Genomic DNA, 19,795 nt, shown 5'->3' on the forward strand with positions numbered 1-19,795 from the left:
CTGCCTGGACTCCTGTCTGTCTATTATCCCAGGTGTTTGATATTCATGCTCTATCAGCGTCCAGTCTCAGGCAGAGAAAGAGAGAGCTGCTTTAAAAAGGGCATCCAACAGTGCTCTCCACACATGGGTTCGCTCCAGCAATTACATCCTCCAGCGCCTTCTCTCCTCGCTGTGCTTTTAATTTGTTTCAAGTGAGTTTACAATGTCATCAAATAGACAGGTTTGTGGGAAAGTTGAGAGCACCTCTGTAATAGCTTCAGGTGATGCTGTTCAGAGTGACCAGGGGTGAGGCCAGGGGGGGGGTGTATTCTCCCCCTGCTTAAGGTTGATTCACCCTGTGGAATACAAAGCACCATGCAGTCTTGGAGAGGGGGGAAGAAGAGGGGAGGAGAGGCAGTTCTGCTGTTGTTCCACCTGAATTGATTCTCACTCCTTCTCTTGCGCTCTTCTCTCGCCCGCTCTCTCCCTCTCTCCACAAAGTAATCCGATCTCTCTCTGCAAACAATGGAAGCTAATGAATGTCTGACACTGAGCTTGATTATGACTGCATTCATTACACATGCACATAATTTCCAGTAGTTAAGTGTGCAGATTTATTCAAAGGACAGCTGTCAATTGACAAGGCAGAGAGAGTAGCTTTTTTGTTCAATGAGGTTCAAGCACCTGTTGCTTTTTGTGATATAGTGTCTGTTTCTGTGTAGGAAATGCACTGTACATTATTTAGTGCTGTGTTGGGGCCTGAGGTGGTCACAGAATTGATCCAATGGATTACCTATATTCTCCTGTCAATTGTGTTTCATTATGATAGCCAATGGAGCCACTGTGCTGCTACAATTGTTCACATATGACCTATGGTAACGTTAGTATGTATCCTTGGCCCAAAGAACTCTCACAGTCACATCTGTATTGTTCATTTGTATCCTCTCTTCTGAAACCAACTTCATAGATGTAAGCAGGGCTTTCCGCTGCTTCTGTGTTTTCCATTAGATTGCACTGTCGCAACAATGACCAGTAACACAGTCCTCCCTCCCTCTCTGTTCTAGAAGATTGAGGAGGATGACCTGGTGTTGACCCCGGATGGTACCAGGGAGTTCCTGACCTTTGAGATCCCTCTGAGTGACTCCGGGTCGGCGGGGTTAGGGGTCAGCGTCAAGGGCAACCGCTCCAAGGAGAACCACTCTGACCTGGGCATCTTCGTCAAGTCCATCATCAACGGGGGAGCTGCCTGCAAGGTGAGTCTCATCTTTCACCTTTCATTTGAACTAATGTGCAAGTTTTCAAGCTCATACAAGTAATCAATAATATGGTATTTTTGGGATAATAGTGGCCGATATTGCCACTCCTATTTGCCATATCGTTAATCTAAGCTGACTAGAAAGTATATGTCTGCAGGGAAGCTAAAGTAATTCCCATACCCAAGAATAGTGAAGCGTCCTTTACTGGCTCAAATAGCCAACCAATCAGCCTGTTACCAACCCTTAGTAAACTTTTGGAAAATATTATGTTTGACCAGATACAGTGCTATTTTACTGTAAACATATTACCAAGATACTTTCAGCACACGTATAGGGAAGAATGTTCAACAAGCATGCACTTACTCAAATGACTGATTGGCTGAGAGAAATTGATGATAAAAAGATTGGGAGAGCTGTTTTGTTGGACTTCAGTGCAGCTTTTGACATTATTGGTCATAGTCTGCTGATGGAAAAACTTGTTATGGCTTTACACCCCCTGCTATATTGTGGATAATGAGTTACCTCTCTAACAGAACACAGAGGGTGTTCTTTAATGGAAACCTCTCCAACATAATCCAGGTAGAATCAGGAATTCCCCAGGGCCGCTGCCTAGGCCCATTACTTTTTTCAATCTTTACTAATAACATGTCACTGGCTTTGAGTAAAGACAGTGTGTCTATGTATGCGGATGACTCAACACTATACATGTCAGCTACTACAGCGAGCGAAATCACAGCAACATTTAGTTGCAGTTTTTTCTTTTTTTAAGAGTTGCAGTTCGTTTTTGAATGGGAGGCAAGAAATAAGTTATATTTATGACTTTCAAATTAAAAGCGTTGTATTTGGGACAAATCATTCTCTAGACTTAAAAATAATAATGAGGAAGTTGAGGAGAATAAACTGCTTGGAGTAACCCTGGATTGTGAACTGTCATGTTCAAAATATGTTAATACAACAGTAGCTAAGATGGGGCGATGTCTGTTCATATTGAAGCGCTGCTCTGCCTCCTTAACACTATCATTAAGGCAAGTTCTACAGGCCCTAGTTTTGTCGCACCTGGATTACTGTTCAGGTGCCACAGAGGGACCTCGGGAAAATAAAAATTGGTTCAGAACAGGGCAGCTCAGCTATCCCTTAAATGTACTCTGAGATTTAAAATGAATAATATGTATGTACATTTCTCAAGGCTCAGTGGAGGAAAGATTGACTTCATCACTTCTTGTTTTTATAAGAAGTTTAAACTACTAGCACACAGCTCAGACAGCCATGCATAATATACCCCACAAGACATGCCACCAGTGTCTTCACGATCCCCAAGTCCAGAACAGTCTATGGGAGGCACACCTTATGGAACAGTGGATACTGTGAAGAGACACACACACAGGCACATACCCATAAGACACGCACTCTACACACACATACACATGTATTGTAGAGTAGTGTGTTGTGAAATGTCATGTAATATTTGAAATAGTATTAATGTTTCTGGACCCCAGGAAGAGTAGCTGCAGCCTTGGCATCAGCTAATAGGGATCCTTAATAAATACAAATATACCAGACTAACCATCCTATTAGCATCTTATGTCTAGCAGTTCTGATAGCTGTTCTGTCTAATTTGACAGAGATACAACTTCATTGCTTTTTCTGCTATTCATTATTCTAATGCCAGTACAGTTGCCTGTTTCTGAGCTCTTGCCAACTCCTTATGGAATTAAGTGACCTGGGCGTCACTTGTAGCTTGGTGTGACAAGGAGTTGGCAAGAACACAAACAGATCTGGGACCAGGCTAACATTATAGTGCTAATGCATTGAACAGCCTGCCTGTCATATCCTGCGTGAACAGGATGGAAGGCTGCGGGTCAACGACCAGCTGATAGCGGTGAACGGGGAGTCGTTGCTAGGCAAGACCAACCAGGAAGCCATGGAGACGCTAAGGAAGTCCATGTCGGTAGAGGGCAACAAGCGTGGGATGATTCAGCTGATTGTGGCCAGGAGGGTCACTAAACGCAACGAGGTAGGCCTGACCATCGCTTAATTAAAGCTGTGGAGATTATACGACTAACACCAGCCGTGGGTGGGCTCATAGTAATTGCTGGAACAGAATGAATGGAAAGGTGTCAAACGCATAAGAACATGCATTCCTTTCTAACCATTACTATGAGCCGTCCTCCTCTCACCAGCCTCCACTGACTAACATGCTTGTCTGCTGAAATGTGTTTTTTAACCCACAGGGTGTCTATGTGTGACGTTAGGCTTGTTGGAGGCTTTGGAGGCAGCGTCTGAGAGCAGTGTGGCTCCATTCTTCTTTCCTCAGTCACTGCCATTGCTAATTTATTGTTTTGTTTTTTCTCGTTCAATTGTCAAATTAAAGAGTCATGTTTTTTTATGACTGCATTCTGTTTTCTATATGCATTTCTTTAGCAGAAAATGGTTGTTATTTTTATTAAAATGCACAATATTCCTGAATAAGCTAAAGACCACCCGTCACACTGTCATGATACCTTTTGACGTTTCTCTCAAGACTGTTTTTTTTTTAAATCTTTTTTTTAAACACTTTTTCAAAAACACTTGATAGTTGTTCAGTTACCATTAACACGCACTCTCCCACATGTATTCTCCGTGTTCAATTCCAAAGCCACTATTCTGGACTGGAGAGCTATGTTAGGAATATGATGAAAGATCAGCTAGTCCGGTTGGGTCACAGCAGTTCACATGACATGAACTGCATCCCAAAATGGCTCCCTATTTAATGCAATACTGTTAAACATGATCGATCGGGCTCTGGTCAAGAAAAGTACTATGTATTGCAGTGTTTCCCAACTCCCGTCCTCCAGTACCCCCAACAGTACACGTTGTCGAAGCCCCGGACAAGCACACCTCATTCAACTTGCCAAACAATCATCAAGCCCTCAGTGAGTTGAATCTGCTGTTTTAGTCCCGGGTTAAAACAACAATGTGTTTTGGAGGACTGGAGGTGGGAAGCACTGAGGAAGTGAATACTGGAGGTGGGAAACACTGAGGAAGTGAATACTGGAGGTGGGAAACACTGAGGAAGTGAATACTGGAGGTGGGAAACACTGAGGAAGTGAATACTGGAGGTGGGAAACACTGAGGAAGTGAATAGGGTGCAATTTGGGAGGCAGCCTTGCTCTCCTCTTAGCCTCCATGTCCCAAGGCATGCTGGGGGAATTAGTGATAACTGGCCATCCAAGTTACACATGACTTTTTTTCATTTAAATGTTATGTTGATACACTGCAGACTCACTCTGTCCCTTGCTCGCTCCCTCTCTCTTTCTCTCTACCGCCTTCCCTCTCCACATTTCAATGTCATAATATTTCTGCATACTCCATCCTGGCTTGATCACTTATCTATTGGAGAGCTGTGTCTACTCTGCAACGGTGGATTTGGTTGTTGTAGTGTGTACTGTGTGCCTGTCAGACCTGTGATTTCCCATGGTGCAGCTGGTAATTGGAAGCAGAGCGGGGGCTAAGTGCTAAGCCATGCGCTACCGTCAGGTTGCAGGCTGTGCTGTGGAGAAGCCAAGGGTGAGAGCAGAGCAGAGAACACTGGCTATGAGGTACACACACACGGGAAGACTCATCAATGTCTGCATCATGGGTACAGCTGTGGGGATGGCTTAGACTAGAGCATTATGGTTCTAGGTGTCTATATAGAAGGATACTTTATTGATACATTTTTCTTGCAGTCCACAGAATGTGTGACGTATTTGAGCCATAGTGGAACTCGACCAAGGTCCTAGACATTCATGTGGCACAGCTTGACGGAAAGGTTGTACTCCTGTCTCCCATCAACTCACACCATCCCTCTCTTTCTGACTTATCCTCCTAACTTGATCTCTTTAGGGTAATAATCAGTGGCAAACTGTTCTGAATCTGAACTGCTATTTCCTCAGTACTAAACCCCCACGCAGGGCTATTCTATTCTGACAAATGCCTTAATCACATTTCTGACCCAATAGAGTTCAGCCTTGCACCAGTTTAATTATAGGATGGACTATGCAATGAGTAGAGCAGTGATTTGTTGACAGGCACACACGTACAAACGATATGCCCTCCACTCTGCAGCCCGTTTCATTAGCCATCTAATTTAAAGTAAAGACAGGCTGACTTCCAACAGTCTGTAGGAATTTGACCTCTCTAGAAATAATTTCCCAGATCTCCACCCACAGTCATTTGGTTCTACACCTGTTTTTACTCCTACTTCTACACCTGTTTTTACTCCTACTTCTACACCTGTTTTTACTCCTACTTCTACACCTGTTTTTACTTCTACACCTGTTTTTACTTCTACACCTGTTTTTACTTCTAAGCCTGTTTTTACTCCTACACCTGTTTTTACACCTACACCTGTTTTTACACCTACACCTGTTTTTACACCTACACCTGTTTTTACTCCTACTCCTACACCTGTTTTTACACCGACACCTGTTTTTACTCCTACCTACACCTGTTTTACACCTACACCTGTTTTTACTCCTACCTATACCCGTTTTTACTCCTACCTACACCTGTTTTTACTCCTACACCTGTTTTTACTCCTACACCTGTTTTTACTCCTACACCTGTTTTTACTCCTACCTACACCTGTTTTTACTCCTACCTACACCTGTTTTTACTCCTACACCTGTTTTTACTCCTACTCCTGTTTTTACTCCTACACCTGTTTTTACTCCTACTCCTACACCTGTTTTTACTCCTACTCCTACACCTGTTTTTACTCTCATTTTACTAGCTGAGGGAGCAGTCAGGTCTGCTTGGTGAATGTTGAGCAGTTTCTGCATTAAATTAACTGAACCTGCCTGTATCACACCTGTCTCTGTTATCAGCACGTTTATCAAACGTAGGAAATGAAGGCGCTATCGGTTGATTATTCACTGATGACATTTCCTCTTGTTGTGATGCACATCAGTCTTCATGCTAATAAGTCATTTTCTTCACCTTGGGCCATGAATACAGAAACCGTCGCACTTCTATGGCTGGTTTCCCAAACTCATTAAACTAGTCCTGGACTAGGAAATTCTTTAAGTTGAGTCTCTCCACTGTGAATGCGTTTTACACTTGGACGAGGCTTAATATGTGTCAGGATATCAGCGTGTATAGTTAAAATCTGCGAGAGAGGAGATTCTAAGTGCAAACAATGAGGGCATCCTCACCATAGAGATTCTATTGATTCCATGTAATTCTATGGTCCACACACATTCACCCCCACTTCCTCCCCAGCTCCTCAGTCATGTGTGTTTAAAAGTGTCCAAGGCAGTAAATTACCTATTTGGCCAATAAACAGTGGTGTATCAGATAGCCCCTTGAGGAAAGTGGCACCTTGCTGCTCTCCTGTGGGGGAATGTTCTCAGCAGGCATCTTAACAGCTATTGAAAATCCATAGTAATTTATCAAGCTATCCTAACCATGGTCGTGGTGGTGTTGAACCTGCCATGAACCTGCCTGCCTAACCTGCCTCTACAGGTCTGTCATTTATCTAGCTAGCCTAGCTGTGGTGGTGCTGGGGCTATGTAGCATGAATCTAACCTGCCTCTACAGGTCTGTCATTTATCTAGCTAGCCTAGTTGTGGTGGTGCTGGGGCTATGTAGCATGAACCTAACCTGCCTCTACAGGTCTGTCATTTATCTAGCTAGCCTAGTTGTGGTGGTGCTGGGGCTATGTAGCATGAACCTAACCTGCCTCTACAGGTCTGTCATTTATCTAGCTAGCCTAGCTGTGGTGGTGCTGGGGCTATGTAGCATGAACCTAACCTGCCTCTACAGGCCTGTCATTTATCTAGCTAGCCTAGCTGTGGTGGTGCTGGGGCTATGTAGCATGAGACTTTCCTGTGTCTACCGGTGCAACCGGTCCCTCACAGACGGGGTGATGGATCATCTCTAGGTTTAGCTGTAATCGCTGCTGCAATCCCACAGTGAGTGAAATAGCCATAATAGGGTTGTGGCTTTGAGCTAGAATGACAAAACACGAGCTCAAATATCAAGATTTAATACAAATGTACTTAAGGGAGAATTTCTGCCTCATACTGCACATTTCCAGTATAATAAGGATTCCTTCATCCAATGTATTGATTGTGCCGGTCTTCCCAATGCCTCTGTATGTGTAGTTGGAGGCCTCTGGGAGCCCCCTGGGACCGGAGCAGACCCTCAACTCCACCCTGCTGGACGACCGGGAGCGTCGGATCTCCCACTCTCTGTACGGAGGCATAGAGGGCCTGGACGACAACCTGATGCCACGGCAGACACTAATGGGCCGAATGATGGGTGAGTCAGGTCCCCCCAATAGCTTCTCACATCCTTACTGCTGGGTTAGCACCAGCTCCTCTCATAGCCTTACTGCTGGGTTAGCACCAGCTCCTCTCATAGCCTTACTGCTGGGTTAGCACCAGATCCTCTCATAGCCTTACTGCTGGGTTAGCACCAGCTCCTCTCACAGCCTTACTGCTGTGTTAGCACCAGCTCCTCTCACAGCCTTACTGCTGGGTTAGCACCAGCTCCTCTCATAGCCTTACTGCTGTGTTAGCACCAGATCCTCTCACAGCCTTACTTCTGGGTTAGCACCAGATCCTCTCACAGCCTTACTGCTGGGTTAGCACCAGATCCTCTCATAGCCTTACTGCTGGGTTAGCACCAGATCCTCTCATAGCCTTACTGCTGGGTTAGCACCAGATCCTCTCACAGCCTTACTGCTGGGTTAGCACCAGATCCTCTCATAGCCTTACTGCTGGGTTAGCACCAGCTCCTCTCACAGCCTTACTGCTGGGTTAGCACCAGCTCCTCTCATAGCCTTACTGCTGGGTTAGCACCAGATCCTCTCACAGCCTTACTGCTGGGTTAGCACCAGATCCTCTCACAGCCTTACTGCTGTGTTAGCACCAGATCCTCTCACAGCCTTACTTCTGGGTTAGCACCAGCTCCTCTCATAGCCTTACTGCTGGGTTAGCACCAGATCCTCTCACAGCCTTACTGCTGTGTTAGCACCAGATCCTCTCATAGCCTTACTGCTGTGTTAGCACCAGATCCTCTCACAGCCTTACTGCTGGGTTAGCACCAGATCCTCTCACAGCCTTACTGCTGTGTTAGCACCAGATCCTCTCATAGCCTTACTGCTGTGTTAGCACCAGATCCTCTCATAGCCTTACTGCTGGGTTAGCACCAGATCCGCTCACAGCCTTACTTCTGGGTTAATGCCAGCTCTTGTCATTCACACATCACACTCTACAAACTGTAAACTAACAGGGTTGATAAGAGCCAATTTACACCTGAGCCAAGCTGAGATGTGTGTTACTTTAAAAAAAAGTCCTATTAATTAAAACAGAACTAATAGGACACAGTTTGATTATTCATACGGCTAGAAAAGTATTCACGTCTAACCATGCATAATATTAGAAGGCAATTCCATGGTTACAGTGACATTGACTCAGATCTTTGACTTTAAAATGTATGTCAAACAATAACCAATGATTCCAAAGTTAAACAAACCATACAGCTCTATGCACAAGGACTAGTTTGAACAATTTCCACAGAAAATTGCAACGTTTTCAAACAGAATGGTGGTTTGTGCTGTTTGTGCCTTCATTCTGTTACCAAACTGGGTGCAGCACTATCTTCAGTTGTAACACCTGGCCTAGCGGTTGGTTGGCTGGCTGGCTGGCTGGTATCTAAAACCCGTGATTGATTGAATCTCTGTGGCGCAGTTGTGACCGAACCATTTAAAAGCTGTCCTCCCATCAAACTGCCTGCTGTTCTGTCTGTCTGTCAGCCCAAGGCCCTCACACACACACACACACACACACACACACACACACACACACACACACACACACACACACACACACACACACACACACACACACACACACACACACACACACACACACACAGTACGGACACACACACAGTATGGTTACACAAACAGTACTGTTCCTCTCTTTCAGGGTCAGCCTGAGGAGCTGACAGAACAGGCAGACTCCAAACAGAGAGCTCAGGGATTCACAGAGCACACAAACCACTGAATCAATCAGAAGGTCTGCACTACACCATACAAGGGCCCTGAGCTGTAAATTGTCTGACCTTTTCCCGTACATTTTCCGAGACATTAAGATCTACTGAAAGTTGAACTCATAGCACAGTCAGTTACTCCATTTCCTGTGTTGGCATACCAGGTGGTCGCAGATCATTTAATCTACTGTAAACACACACATTGGGGGCCGCAGGGGAATGTACTACTTTCTCTATTGGAGTAGCCCTAAACTCATTTTCTTAAAGGAAAGGTTCACCCATTTTGAATGTTATATAGTTTTTGTGCATGTCTGAGTGATGTACTATCAATTTCCTGGGTAATTCAATGCTTTCATGTGTATCTGAGTTGTTGGCCTTCAAGCAGGGAGAAATCTGACCTGTATGACGTAGCACCGTGATAGTCGCTCTCACCATACTGGCAGTTAATAGGAATACGACTTTTAGTTCGCAAAAACGTCCATCATAGATTTCAATACTGACTGATGTCATAACTCTGGAGGATGTCTTCTATTGAATGAGCTATTGATCATATTTGTCTCAACTTTTTCCCATTTTGTCTGCCTCTTTAGTCCAGGATGCATTGCATGGTGCCGATGCCAGAGATCCTTTCTAGGGAGTTTTTCCTAGCCACCGTGCTTCTACACCTGCATTGCTTGCTGTTTGGGGTTTTAGGCTGGGTTTCTGTACAGCACTTTGAGATATCAGCTGATGTAAGAAGGGCTATAAGAATACATTTGATTTGATTATAGAAAAGGGATAGGAATCCAATGAATGGAGGAACCTATAACGCCCCACCCAGTAGACTGTCGATGAATTGTGTTCACGTTGTCATGCTGCGTCACGTGGTTGCTACGCTAATCGTTACTCAATCCCTTCTCAATTTATTTTTTTATTTATTTTAAATTTCACCTTTATTTAACCAGGTAGGCTAGATGAGAACAAGTTCTCATTTGCAACTGCGAGATAAAGATAAAGCATAGCAGTGTGAACAGACAACACAGAGTTACACATGGAGTTAACAAAGTCAGTGTATATGTCAAGAAAAGTACCTGTTTTCCTTGAAAGTACGTAATGTCATGATGGCAAGTCAATTATTGGACATCTTGGAAAAGATTTGTAATGTTTAACTTCTTGTTGATGTAATCTGTGCTAATGTTTTGTCTGAGCTAGTGCTCAATAGACTCCCATTCACTCCTTGAAGGAGAGTGCTCCTTGTATCAGAATCACTCAGAATGCACCGTACAGCCCATTGAGGTAGCATGGACAACATTTCCCATCACCTCAAAAGTATAGATATTCATCTCGGTTTTGTGCCTCACTTGTGGGCCTTAAATTCGAGTCATTCTGGTTAGAAAAGCAAATGTTTTAACTTTGACTTTGATTCATAGCGATGCTTATTTAGCTAAGCTTATGTCTTGGCAGGCCTAGAGTTAAGAATTGCCCGTGAGGCTTTGTGTTAATGTCAGATTTAAAGTGGTTGGAATAGAGTTCAAATCAAATTTATTTATATAGCCCTTCGTACATCAGCTGATATCTCAAAGTGCTGTACAGAAGCCCTTTATAAGCCAGTATTTAATTCACTGGCGTTGTTTAACAGAGATGGGATGAAGGAAGATGTTTGTCTCAAATGGTACCATAATCCCCACAGTAGTTCAGTAGTAGTCTATGGACCAGGAGAGACTGTGCTGCGTTCAGATTACAGTCAGACCAGGCAGCAGGAATACGTGTGGACTAGCTAGTTTAAAAAAACAGTGCGTCCAAAATTCTAAACTGAATAAATACATATCACTTTGTACCTCAACACTTCTAAGCTCGACTTGATGATGTTGCTAAATATATCCTGAGAATACAATGGCATCATGAGTTAGTTGTAATTGTTTTAGTTAAGACTTAACACCCGTTTTGGCATCGCCTTATTTCTCTGATCATTTTCCTATTGTTGTGCAGGCCTACCCCACTGCTATGACAATTAGGGTATTAGATGTTTCTTGAGTTAATTATTCACATCTTTAGGCAACGGCTCGTTCTTCAAGAAGTGGACCGAAGGTAATTTCCCTGCTTATGCGAATTATGCAGATGGACTTGGACAGTGGCAAAATAAAACTCTCCTTTTCCTGCATCCCTCGCCCAATTATTCTCACCTCCAGACTCGATCTCCCATTTAATCTGGCCTGGCATTCCTCTCAGCTATTAAATCCTGCTCCTCTTCAGTATTCACAGGCATGTTGCCACATAAAGTATCTGATAATTGCTTTTACTGAAGACTAGACAATTCTGTAAAGACGCTGCAACTATTGTTCCTTTGTCGCGATGTCTATTTTTATTAGGGCTACTGTAAACTGTAATGAAAGTGTAATAAATAAATCCCACCGAGTCAGGTGCTTTGAGTTCTGCTCACCATTGTTGGTAAAATAGTGACCTTGGATTGGTCTACAAAAGAATGTGTAAGTCTCAAACGCCACCCTATTCACAATATAGTGCACTACTTTTGACCAGGGCCCATAGAGTAGTAGTGTACTATAAAGGGAATGGGGTGCAATTTGGGACCCATAATAACATTCTTAGGTATGGATGGATGCCTGCCAAAAAAGTTGATTGCTTCTAGAAAAAAGCATGAACAGAAGTAGATTTATTCATTGGTCTACTCGGTGCCTGCCACCTTCATTCCTACTCACCTACAGTCGTGTTTCATTACAGAGCCATTGAGCCTTGTCAACTAAACATCAAGCCCTTGACTAGGTGAATCAGGTGAGCTAGTTCAGGACTACAACAGTTGTAGAACGTCTGACGGTCCGCGAGGAGAACGTCTGACGGTCCGCGAGGAGAACGTCTGGGGGTCCGCGAGGAAAACGTCTGGGGGTCCGCGAGGAGAGGTTTTAGACCAACTGCCTTAGAAGACCAATGTACACTGCTTTAGGGCTCACACACACCAGAGTTCCCCGAAAAGACACACACACGGACACGCGCGCGCGCGCACACACACACGGACACGCACATACAGCAGGGATAGAGACGACAAGAACAACACTCTAAATTTACGCAAGCATGCACGCACAAACACACACACAGTCCCTCTGCTCTATTTACATTGTCGTCATTTAGCAGACGCGCTTATCCAGAGTGACTTACAGGAGCAATTAGGTTTCAGTGCCTAGCTCAAGGGCACATCGACAGATGTTTCACGTAGTATGATCGTGGATTCAAACCAGCGACCTTTTAGTTGCTATTGAGACTGGTGAGTCTATGAACTTTCAACACACCACGATTCATCAGTCCAGCCATGCTAGCTGGCCGGGCAGTGTGGAACTATGGTTATACTTAATACCACACAGATTCTCAGTGTGAAAGGATATGAGAAACAAACACTAACCCTGGCGCAAGGCCTCACGTCCCGGGTGGAAAGTCCTGTATTTCTGCCATGAGACCCAAACAGATTCCCAACGCAAACGTTTCACTCCGTCATTATGGAGTGCTATTATACAGCATTGAAACCACCCTTCTTCAGATGCTCAGTTACCCCCAAAGACAGGATAGCGTCATGCATTGCATAGCAATGTGTTTTTAAATCCCTCTATTGGACACAAAGAAAGGGGAAGGTTTTTTGCCTTGCTCGGTGAGTGTGCCAAAGTCAATAGTTTTCCGTTTTTCACAATGCCACAGCTTGCATTAAGCACACTATAATGACACTTGACAATGTCATGCCAGATGCTGCCAAACACAGCACGGTGATTTAAATAGGAACTGATTGAGAATTTCACTCTGGGTCTGCTTTTAAATTAAAGCATGTATTGTGGTAAATTAATTACGTGTTATATCAAAGGATCAAATGTCCAATGAATATAAAATGAACGCTTTAAATGTGTTTATTGTGTGATGCATATCAAAGCCTTCTCCAATCATGCTTCTCTGTTTTGTCCTATAGGTAACTACCAGCTCTCCCCTACAGTCAACATGCCCCAGGACGACACAGTCATCATCGAAGACGATAGGCTGCCAGTACTTCCTACCCATCTCTCTGACCAATCGTCCTCCAGCTCACATGACGACGTGGGTGTCCCTCCCCCCTGGGCCAAAGAGATTCAAATTCAGAATGAGAGGTGAGAGGACAAAGTCCCAAATGGCTCCCTACATAGTGGTCTATGGTCCCTGGTCTAAAGTAGTGCACTACGTAGGGAGTAGGTTGCCATTTGGGACTTATTTCAGCACTGGCTCATTACCTTCTGTTACCTCAGTCAAACACATGACACACATTATATCTCCACGAACACCGCTTAGGGTTTCTGTGTATATCAGCTGTTAGTGTGTCACGCTTAACATTTGTTTTGATAATCGGGACCATGTTTTGCTAAGGTTTCGCAATGGAATGCTAGTATTATTTCAGTTGTGGACCTAGTACTGTGTGTTCAAAAGATTCCACTGTTTCTTTCTACGCTGAAATACACTGTAGGTATATATTTTTCTTTATACTGTATGTTGAAACATAAGGTCGATGTGCCTCCTATGTTTGCTGAAGCGTCTGATTTTGAAAGGAAACTCAGGCACACCTACCTGTTACCCACTTAACTGGGACTGCATCCCAAATGACACCCTTTTCCCTATATAGTGCACTACTAGAGCCCAATGACCCTGGTCAAAAGTAGTTCTCTAAATACGAATAGGGTGTCATTTGAATAGTAACCTGGACGTGAAGGGCTTTTGCCACCATGTGATGAGGAGGCCCAGTCAGTTCCCATCAGTGGGGCTGGGCTGGTCTGAGTGGGTGTTGATTGTAACTGGGCCAGCCCAGTCAAATTAGTCTCTGCTGTAATCAGTGGCTCCTCAGGTATGGTTCTGACTCGAAGAGCTGCAATGGCTTGATTTGATGATTGGAAGAAATTGATGATGACTGTTTGATTTTCACGAGAATAATCTCATACTGTCCTTCTCTTTCCCTCTGTCCTTTCTCTCTCTCTCTCTCTCTCTATCCTTTATCCTCTCCCTCACTTTCACTTACTCTTTGTCTGTCTTTGTCTCTCTCCATCACTGCCTTCCCCCCTCTCCTCCTGTAGCCCTCTGAGCCCTGATGACACTGACCCAGACGGAGCCTTTCAGAGGGAGGGCTTCGGCAGACAGAGCATGTCTGAGAAACGGACAAAGCAGTTTGGAGATGCCAGTCAGCTGGAGATCATCAAGACACGCAAGTCCAAGAGCATGGATCTAGGTACTAACCCAAACATCCACCCATGTCCCTTTCCTACCTCTCATTGACACCCTATAGGTCAGCTCCTCCTGGAACCAATGGCACGATGTTTTAGGTCGGTTTACCAGAGAGATTAAGCCCTAGTCCTCTGTGTCTGTGAAACCAGCCCTCTGAATGGTTAGGAATACCCAAATTAGGCACAAACATTACATGACCAAAAGTATGTGGACACCTGTTTATCGAACATCTCATTCCAAAGTCATGGACATTAATATGGAGTTGGCCCCCCTTTTCTGCTATAACAGCCTTCACTCTTCAAGGAAGGCTTTCCACTAGATGTTGGAACATTGCTGTGTGAACTTGCTTCCATTCAGCCACAAAAGCATTATTGCGGTCAGGCACTGATGTTTGGAGATTTGGCCTGGCTCTCAGTTGGTGTTCCAATTCAGGTCAGGGCTCTGTACAGGCCAGTCAAGTTCTTCTACACTATTCATGACAAACCGTTTCTGTATGGACCTCGCTTTGTGCACGGAGGCATTGTCATGCTGAAACAGGAAAGGGCCTTCCCCAATCTGCTTGAAGCATAGAATCGTCTAGAATGTCATTGTATGCTGTAGCTTTCAGATTTCCCTTCACTGGAACTAAGGGGCCTAGCCCGAACCATGAAAAATAGCCACAGACCATTATTCCTTCTCCACCAAACGTTAGTTGGCACTATGCATTCGGGCAGGTAGTTTCTCCTGGCATCCGCCAAACCCATCTGGCAGATGGTGAAGCGCGATTCATCACTCCAGTTCAATGGCGGGGAACTTTACACCACTCCAGCAGATGCTTGGCATTGCGCATGGTGATCTTAGGCTTGTGTGCGGCTGCTCACCCGTGAAAACCCATTTCATGAAGCTCCCAACAAACAGTTATTGTCTGATGTTGTTTCCAGAGGCAGTTTGGAACTCGGTAGTGAGTGTCGCATCCGAGGACAGACTATATTTACGCTCTACGTGCAGCACTCGGCAGTCCTGTTCTGTGGACTTGTGTGGCCTACCACTTCGACTGAGCTGTTGTTGCTCCTAGATGTTTCCACTTCACAATAACAGCACTTACAGTTAACCTGGGGCAGCTCCAGCAGGGCAGAAATGTTACATACTTACTTGTAGGAAAAGTGTCATCCTATGACGGTGCCATGTTGAATGTCACTGAGCTCTTCAATAAGACATTGGCAGTAGAATGGCCTGTCTATGGAGATTGCTTGGCTGTGTGCTTGATTTTAACGGCCGTGGAGTAAATTGCAGAATCCACTCATTTGAAGGGATGTCCACATACTTTTGTATATTTACTGTAAATACAGTGCCTTCAGGAAGTATTCAGACTTTTTCCACATTGTTACGTTACAGCCTTATTATAAAATGAATTAAATAAATGAAAATCCTCAACAATCTACACACAATACTCCATAATGATAAGTGAAAACAGGGTTTTAGACATTTTTGCACATTTATAAAAACATACCTTATTTACATAAGCATTCAGACCCTTTACTATGAGACACAAAATTGAGCTCAGGTGCATCCTGTTACATTGATTATCCTTGATGTTTCTACAACTTTATTGGAGTCTACCTGTGGTAAATTAAATTGTGGCCTCCATCATTCTTAAATGGAAGAAGTTTGGAACCACCAAGACTCTTCCTAGAGCTGGCCGCCTGGCCAAACTGAGCAATCGGGGGAGAAGAGCCTTGGTCAGGGAGGTGACTGAGAAAACCTGACGGTCACTCTGATAGAGCTCTAGAGTTACTCTGTGGAGATGGGAGAACCTTACAGAAGGAAAACCATCTCTGCGGCACTCCACCAATCAGGCCTTTATGGTGGAGTGGCCAGACGGAAGCCACTCCTCAGTAAAAGGCACATGACAGCCCGCTTGGAGTTTGCCAAAAGGCACCTAAATACTCTCAGACCATGAGAAACAAGAGTCTCTGGTTTGATGAAACCAAGATTGAACTCTTTGGCCTGAATGCCAAGCATCACGTCTGGAGGAAACCTGGCACCATCCTTACGGTGAAGCATGGTGGTGGCAGAATCATGCTGTGAGGATGTCTTTCAGCGGCAGGGACTGGGAGACTAGTCAGGTTTGAGGCAAAGATGAACGGAGCAAAGTACAGAGAGATCCTAAAGATGTCATATATTAGTTCATAATGACAAAGCAAAAAAATGTTTGTCATTATGGGGTATGGTGTCTAGATTGAAGGAAAAAACCAATCCATTTTAGCATAAGGCTGTAACGCAACAAAATGTGGAAATAGTCAAGTGTTCTGAGAACTTTCCGAAGACCCTACATACCCACTCGTTGTTAATTGCATCTGTAAGACTTGTATTGCACTTGTATCCACGTGTGATGCATTTCTGTCTTTTTTTATGTGACATCAAACAGGCTGCACACCTCCGAATCAGGTTTCAGCTCACTTCAGATGACATTAAACCTTCCTGATCTCTTTGGCTGACAGTCTTCCACCTCCCCCACACTATGCCTGTGTCCCAAATGGCACCCTGTTATATGTGTGTGTGGTGCACTACTTTTGACCAGTAATGCCCTATCAAGAGATTAGGGTGCCATTTGGGACACAGCCTATATCTAATCTGCTTCTGATCCCCACTGAATTATTGTAGTTCTGCACTGTTTATATCACAATAGCTCTGATTGCAATCCTAAACCCTTCCATTTCCCTGTCTTTCTGTCTGTGTCTCGCATGGTATCTGATTGCCCTTGAAGTTGCCCAAAGATGTGATGTACGCACTGTACAGTAACATTGCTGGAATGTTTGCATGTGGAATGTGCTCACTAACCAATCCTAACTGTGTGTTGCCCCCCTTTAACAGTAGCCGACGAGATTAACCTCACCCCTCGCAAAGAGAACACACCAGGTAAGGAGTGACATGTCACTGAGGGAGAACGGACACCTCATCCATTCCAGTTGCTACCCACATTCCATCCTGCAAATCCAGACCTGCTTTAGAATCTACCACCTCACTGTGAGAAGAGAATAGAATACAAAGAACCTTGAGACAGTTTGAGGTCATTGCGGTGGAATTGTGGGTGGGTGAATATGGACTTGGCAGTGATTTTTCTGAAGACACGGTAGCACTGCTAATTGTTCTGTGGATGGGGATGTGAGGAGGGGGAGAGACTGAGAGCGCGATAGATTGAGAGAGAGCAAGAGAAAGAGAACGCTCTGTCCTTGGCTGGGCTGCAAACTGACAGCAAGTCATCCGTCATTGTCAGCTGTGTGTTTTCACAGCCACCTCTAAATAGAAGTTCCTTCGAAGGATGGGATTTAGCTGAATGGCACAGTGAAAGCAAGAGAAAGAATAGGGTTTAGCAGAATGTACGCCACAGTGAAGCAGGAAACATGAAGGGAACCATCAGGAAATAGAAGCAGTCTGGTAGAACTACTGTACACATGAAGGAGACTAAATATGTCATTAATGTCTCTTGTTTTCTCCAAACATTGTCTGAGCAGTCACTTATAATATATAATATATATAATAATAACAGTCACTTATAATATAATATATATAATAATAACAGTCACTTATAATATAATATATATAATAATAACAGTCACTTGCAAGAGAGATACCTGATATGTGTCCCAAATGGCACATTTCCTATTTAGTGCACTGCTTTTGACCAGAGCCCTATGAGTCCTATTTCCGGAATATGGTTCCATTTGGGAAGCTGCCCCACGCTTCAATGTGGGTGGCCGTGGATATTGTGGCTGCTTGGCTGGGAGTGAGAAGTGGAGCGAAGGTGGAAGGCGGTAAATTGAATACATTGCAGCCTGAACAAGCAGGGCTGGTGCCTATTCATTTTCATCAGGCTGTCCTGTCCTCTTAACGTCTCACTGAAGCAGCGGCTGATGGGCTTTCATGCATCAAACCACATTCATTTGGTTTTAGCCTTCAGTCAGCAGCCGCACCGCACGCTTCCCAGTCACACCTCGGTGGTAATCTTAAAAATGACATGAATTCAGACCTCTGACAGACGGCGTGAGTCAAGAACATCAGGCAGCGGTTTGTTTGAGTTTCAGATAGTCAGACCTGGAAACCTCCTTCTTTCTATATATCTGTACTAGGCATATTTATACAGACCGCCACCCTATTCAACCTGAAGATAACGTGGGTCGTACAGAGATCGGTGGTGCTCCCTTATGATAATAAATACAGGTATCAATCACCCTGCAGTCAGGAGGAATGTCTAACAGGAATACCCTGGAAGAGTCCCAAATAGCACCCTAAACCTTATATAGTGCGCTACTATTGACCAGGGCCCATGGAACTCTGGTCAAAAGTAGTGCGCTATGTAGGGAATAGGGTGCCATTTGAGAATCCCTGTGTGACTATAGGACCCACTGGAGTTGCACATGTAGGCACGTAATCGACTGGAAACGTCTTGGAAAGTTTGAAAGAATGACTGTTGCTATTGGCCGTTAGGGAGCTGTAAAACAGTGGGCAAACACCTCTGCATTGCCCTCTACTAACCTAGTGGACAACCATGTGGATACAGTCTGTGTCAAAAATGTCCTATAGCCAATCAGTGGAGGAGTATGGCCCTCTGGCCCAGGCTATTGTGTCCCACCTCTCGCAGGCTATGTCTATTCCCTATAGTGCACGACTTTTGACCAGAACTCTATGGGACGTCACTCCCTCTCCCAGGCTGTCACTGTGATCATTTTCCCAGGATTTGGGATTTGTTTTGGGCCTGCTAAATGGACCATCGGAGTGAATGTGTAGATTAAAGGAGGAGAGTGTAGCACAGGGGCCGGGCAGACAAAATAACCCCTGAAACGCTTAAGAAAATAGCCTGAAATCTATTAGCCTATAATAGCAGTTATTAGGGTGAAATTACATTTCCACAATTTAAATTGTAATTGGGTGGTTATTGTGCAATGTATTTTTCCAATGAACAAAAATCGTGTTTTACAAATATTTAGTGGATGTAGTCTTGAACTGGAGGCTAGAAACAACAGGCTTACGTCCCAAATGGCACCCTATTCCCTATAGAAAGCACTACCTAGTATTAGCTCCCCGGGCCTCTTGTTTACCCAGTTCCAGTAGCTCTGCTACAGTATACTCTGTGGATTAGAGGGCTGTAGAGTCAGCTGGGCTGTTCCCCTGAGGTAATCCATCCCACTCTCTGGTTGCAATGCACATAGCAAATCAAAATCAAATCAAATTTATTTATATAGCCCTTCGTACATCAGCTGATATCTCAAAGTGCTGTACAGAAACCCAGCCTAAAACCCCAAACAGCAAACAATGCAGGTGTAAAAGCACGGAGGCTAGGAAAA

General features: G+C 44.4%; 1 protein-coding gene across 9 annotated transcripts in view; it reads left to right on the top strand.

The window, feature by feature from the left end:
* The window catches only part of LOC124041922 (partitioning defective 3 homolog), a 246,588-nt gene that overhangs the window by 160,543 nt on the left and 66,250 nt on the right, over nt 1–19,795 (top strand). For 6 of the 9 annotated variants that reach the window (XR_006840005.1, XM_046360093.1, XM_046360094.1 and 3 more), the window contains 6 exons: nt 1,044–1,232; nt 3,079–3,249; nt 7,361–7,517; nt 13,198–13,372; nt 14,324–14,475; nt 17,325–17,369. Coding sequence is in view for 8 of the 9 variants with exons in the window: in XM_046360093.1 (XP_046216049.1) it covers nt 1,044–1,232; nt 3,079–3,249; nt 7,361–7,517; nt 13,198–13,372; nt 14,324–14,475; nt 17,325–17,369 (889 nt within the window). In the remaining variant the exon portion in view is untranslated. The remainder of the gene's footprint in view (nt 1–1,043; nt 1,233–3,078; nt 3,250–7,360; nt 7,518–13,197; nt 13,373–14,323; nt 14,476–17,324; nt 17,370–19,795) is intronic. The other 3 variants (XM_046360097.1, XM_046360100.1, XM_046360095.1) reach the window with 2 other exon arrangements.

The sequence above is a fragment of the Oncorhynchus gorbuscha genome, linkage group LG08, assembly GCF_021184085.1.
Source record: "Oncorhynchus gorbuscha isolate QuinsamMale2020 ecotype Even-year linkage group LG08, OgorEven_v1.0, whole genome shotgun sequence".
Taxonomy (NCBI): domain Eukaryota; kingdom Metazoa; phylum Chordata; class Actinopteri; order Salmoniformes; family Salmonidae; genus Oncorhynchus; species Oncorhynchus gorbuscha.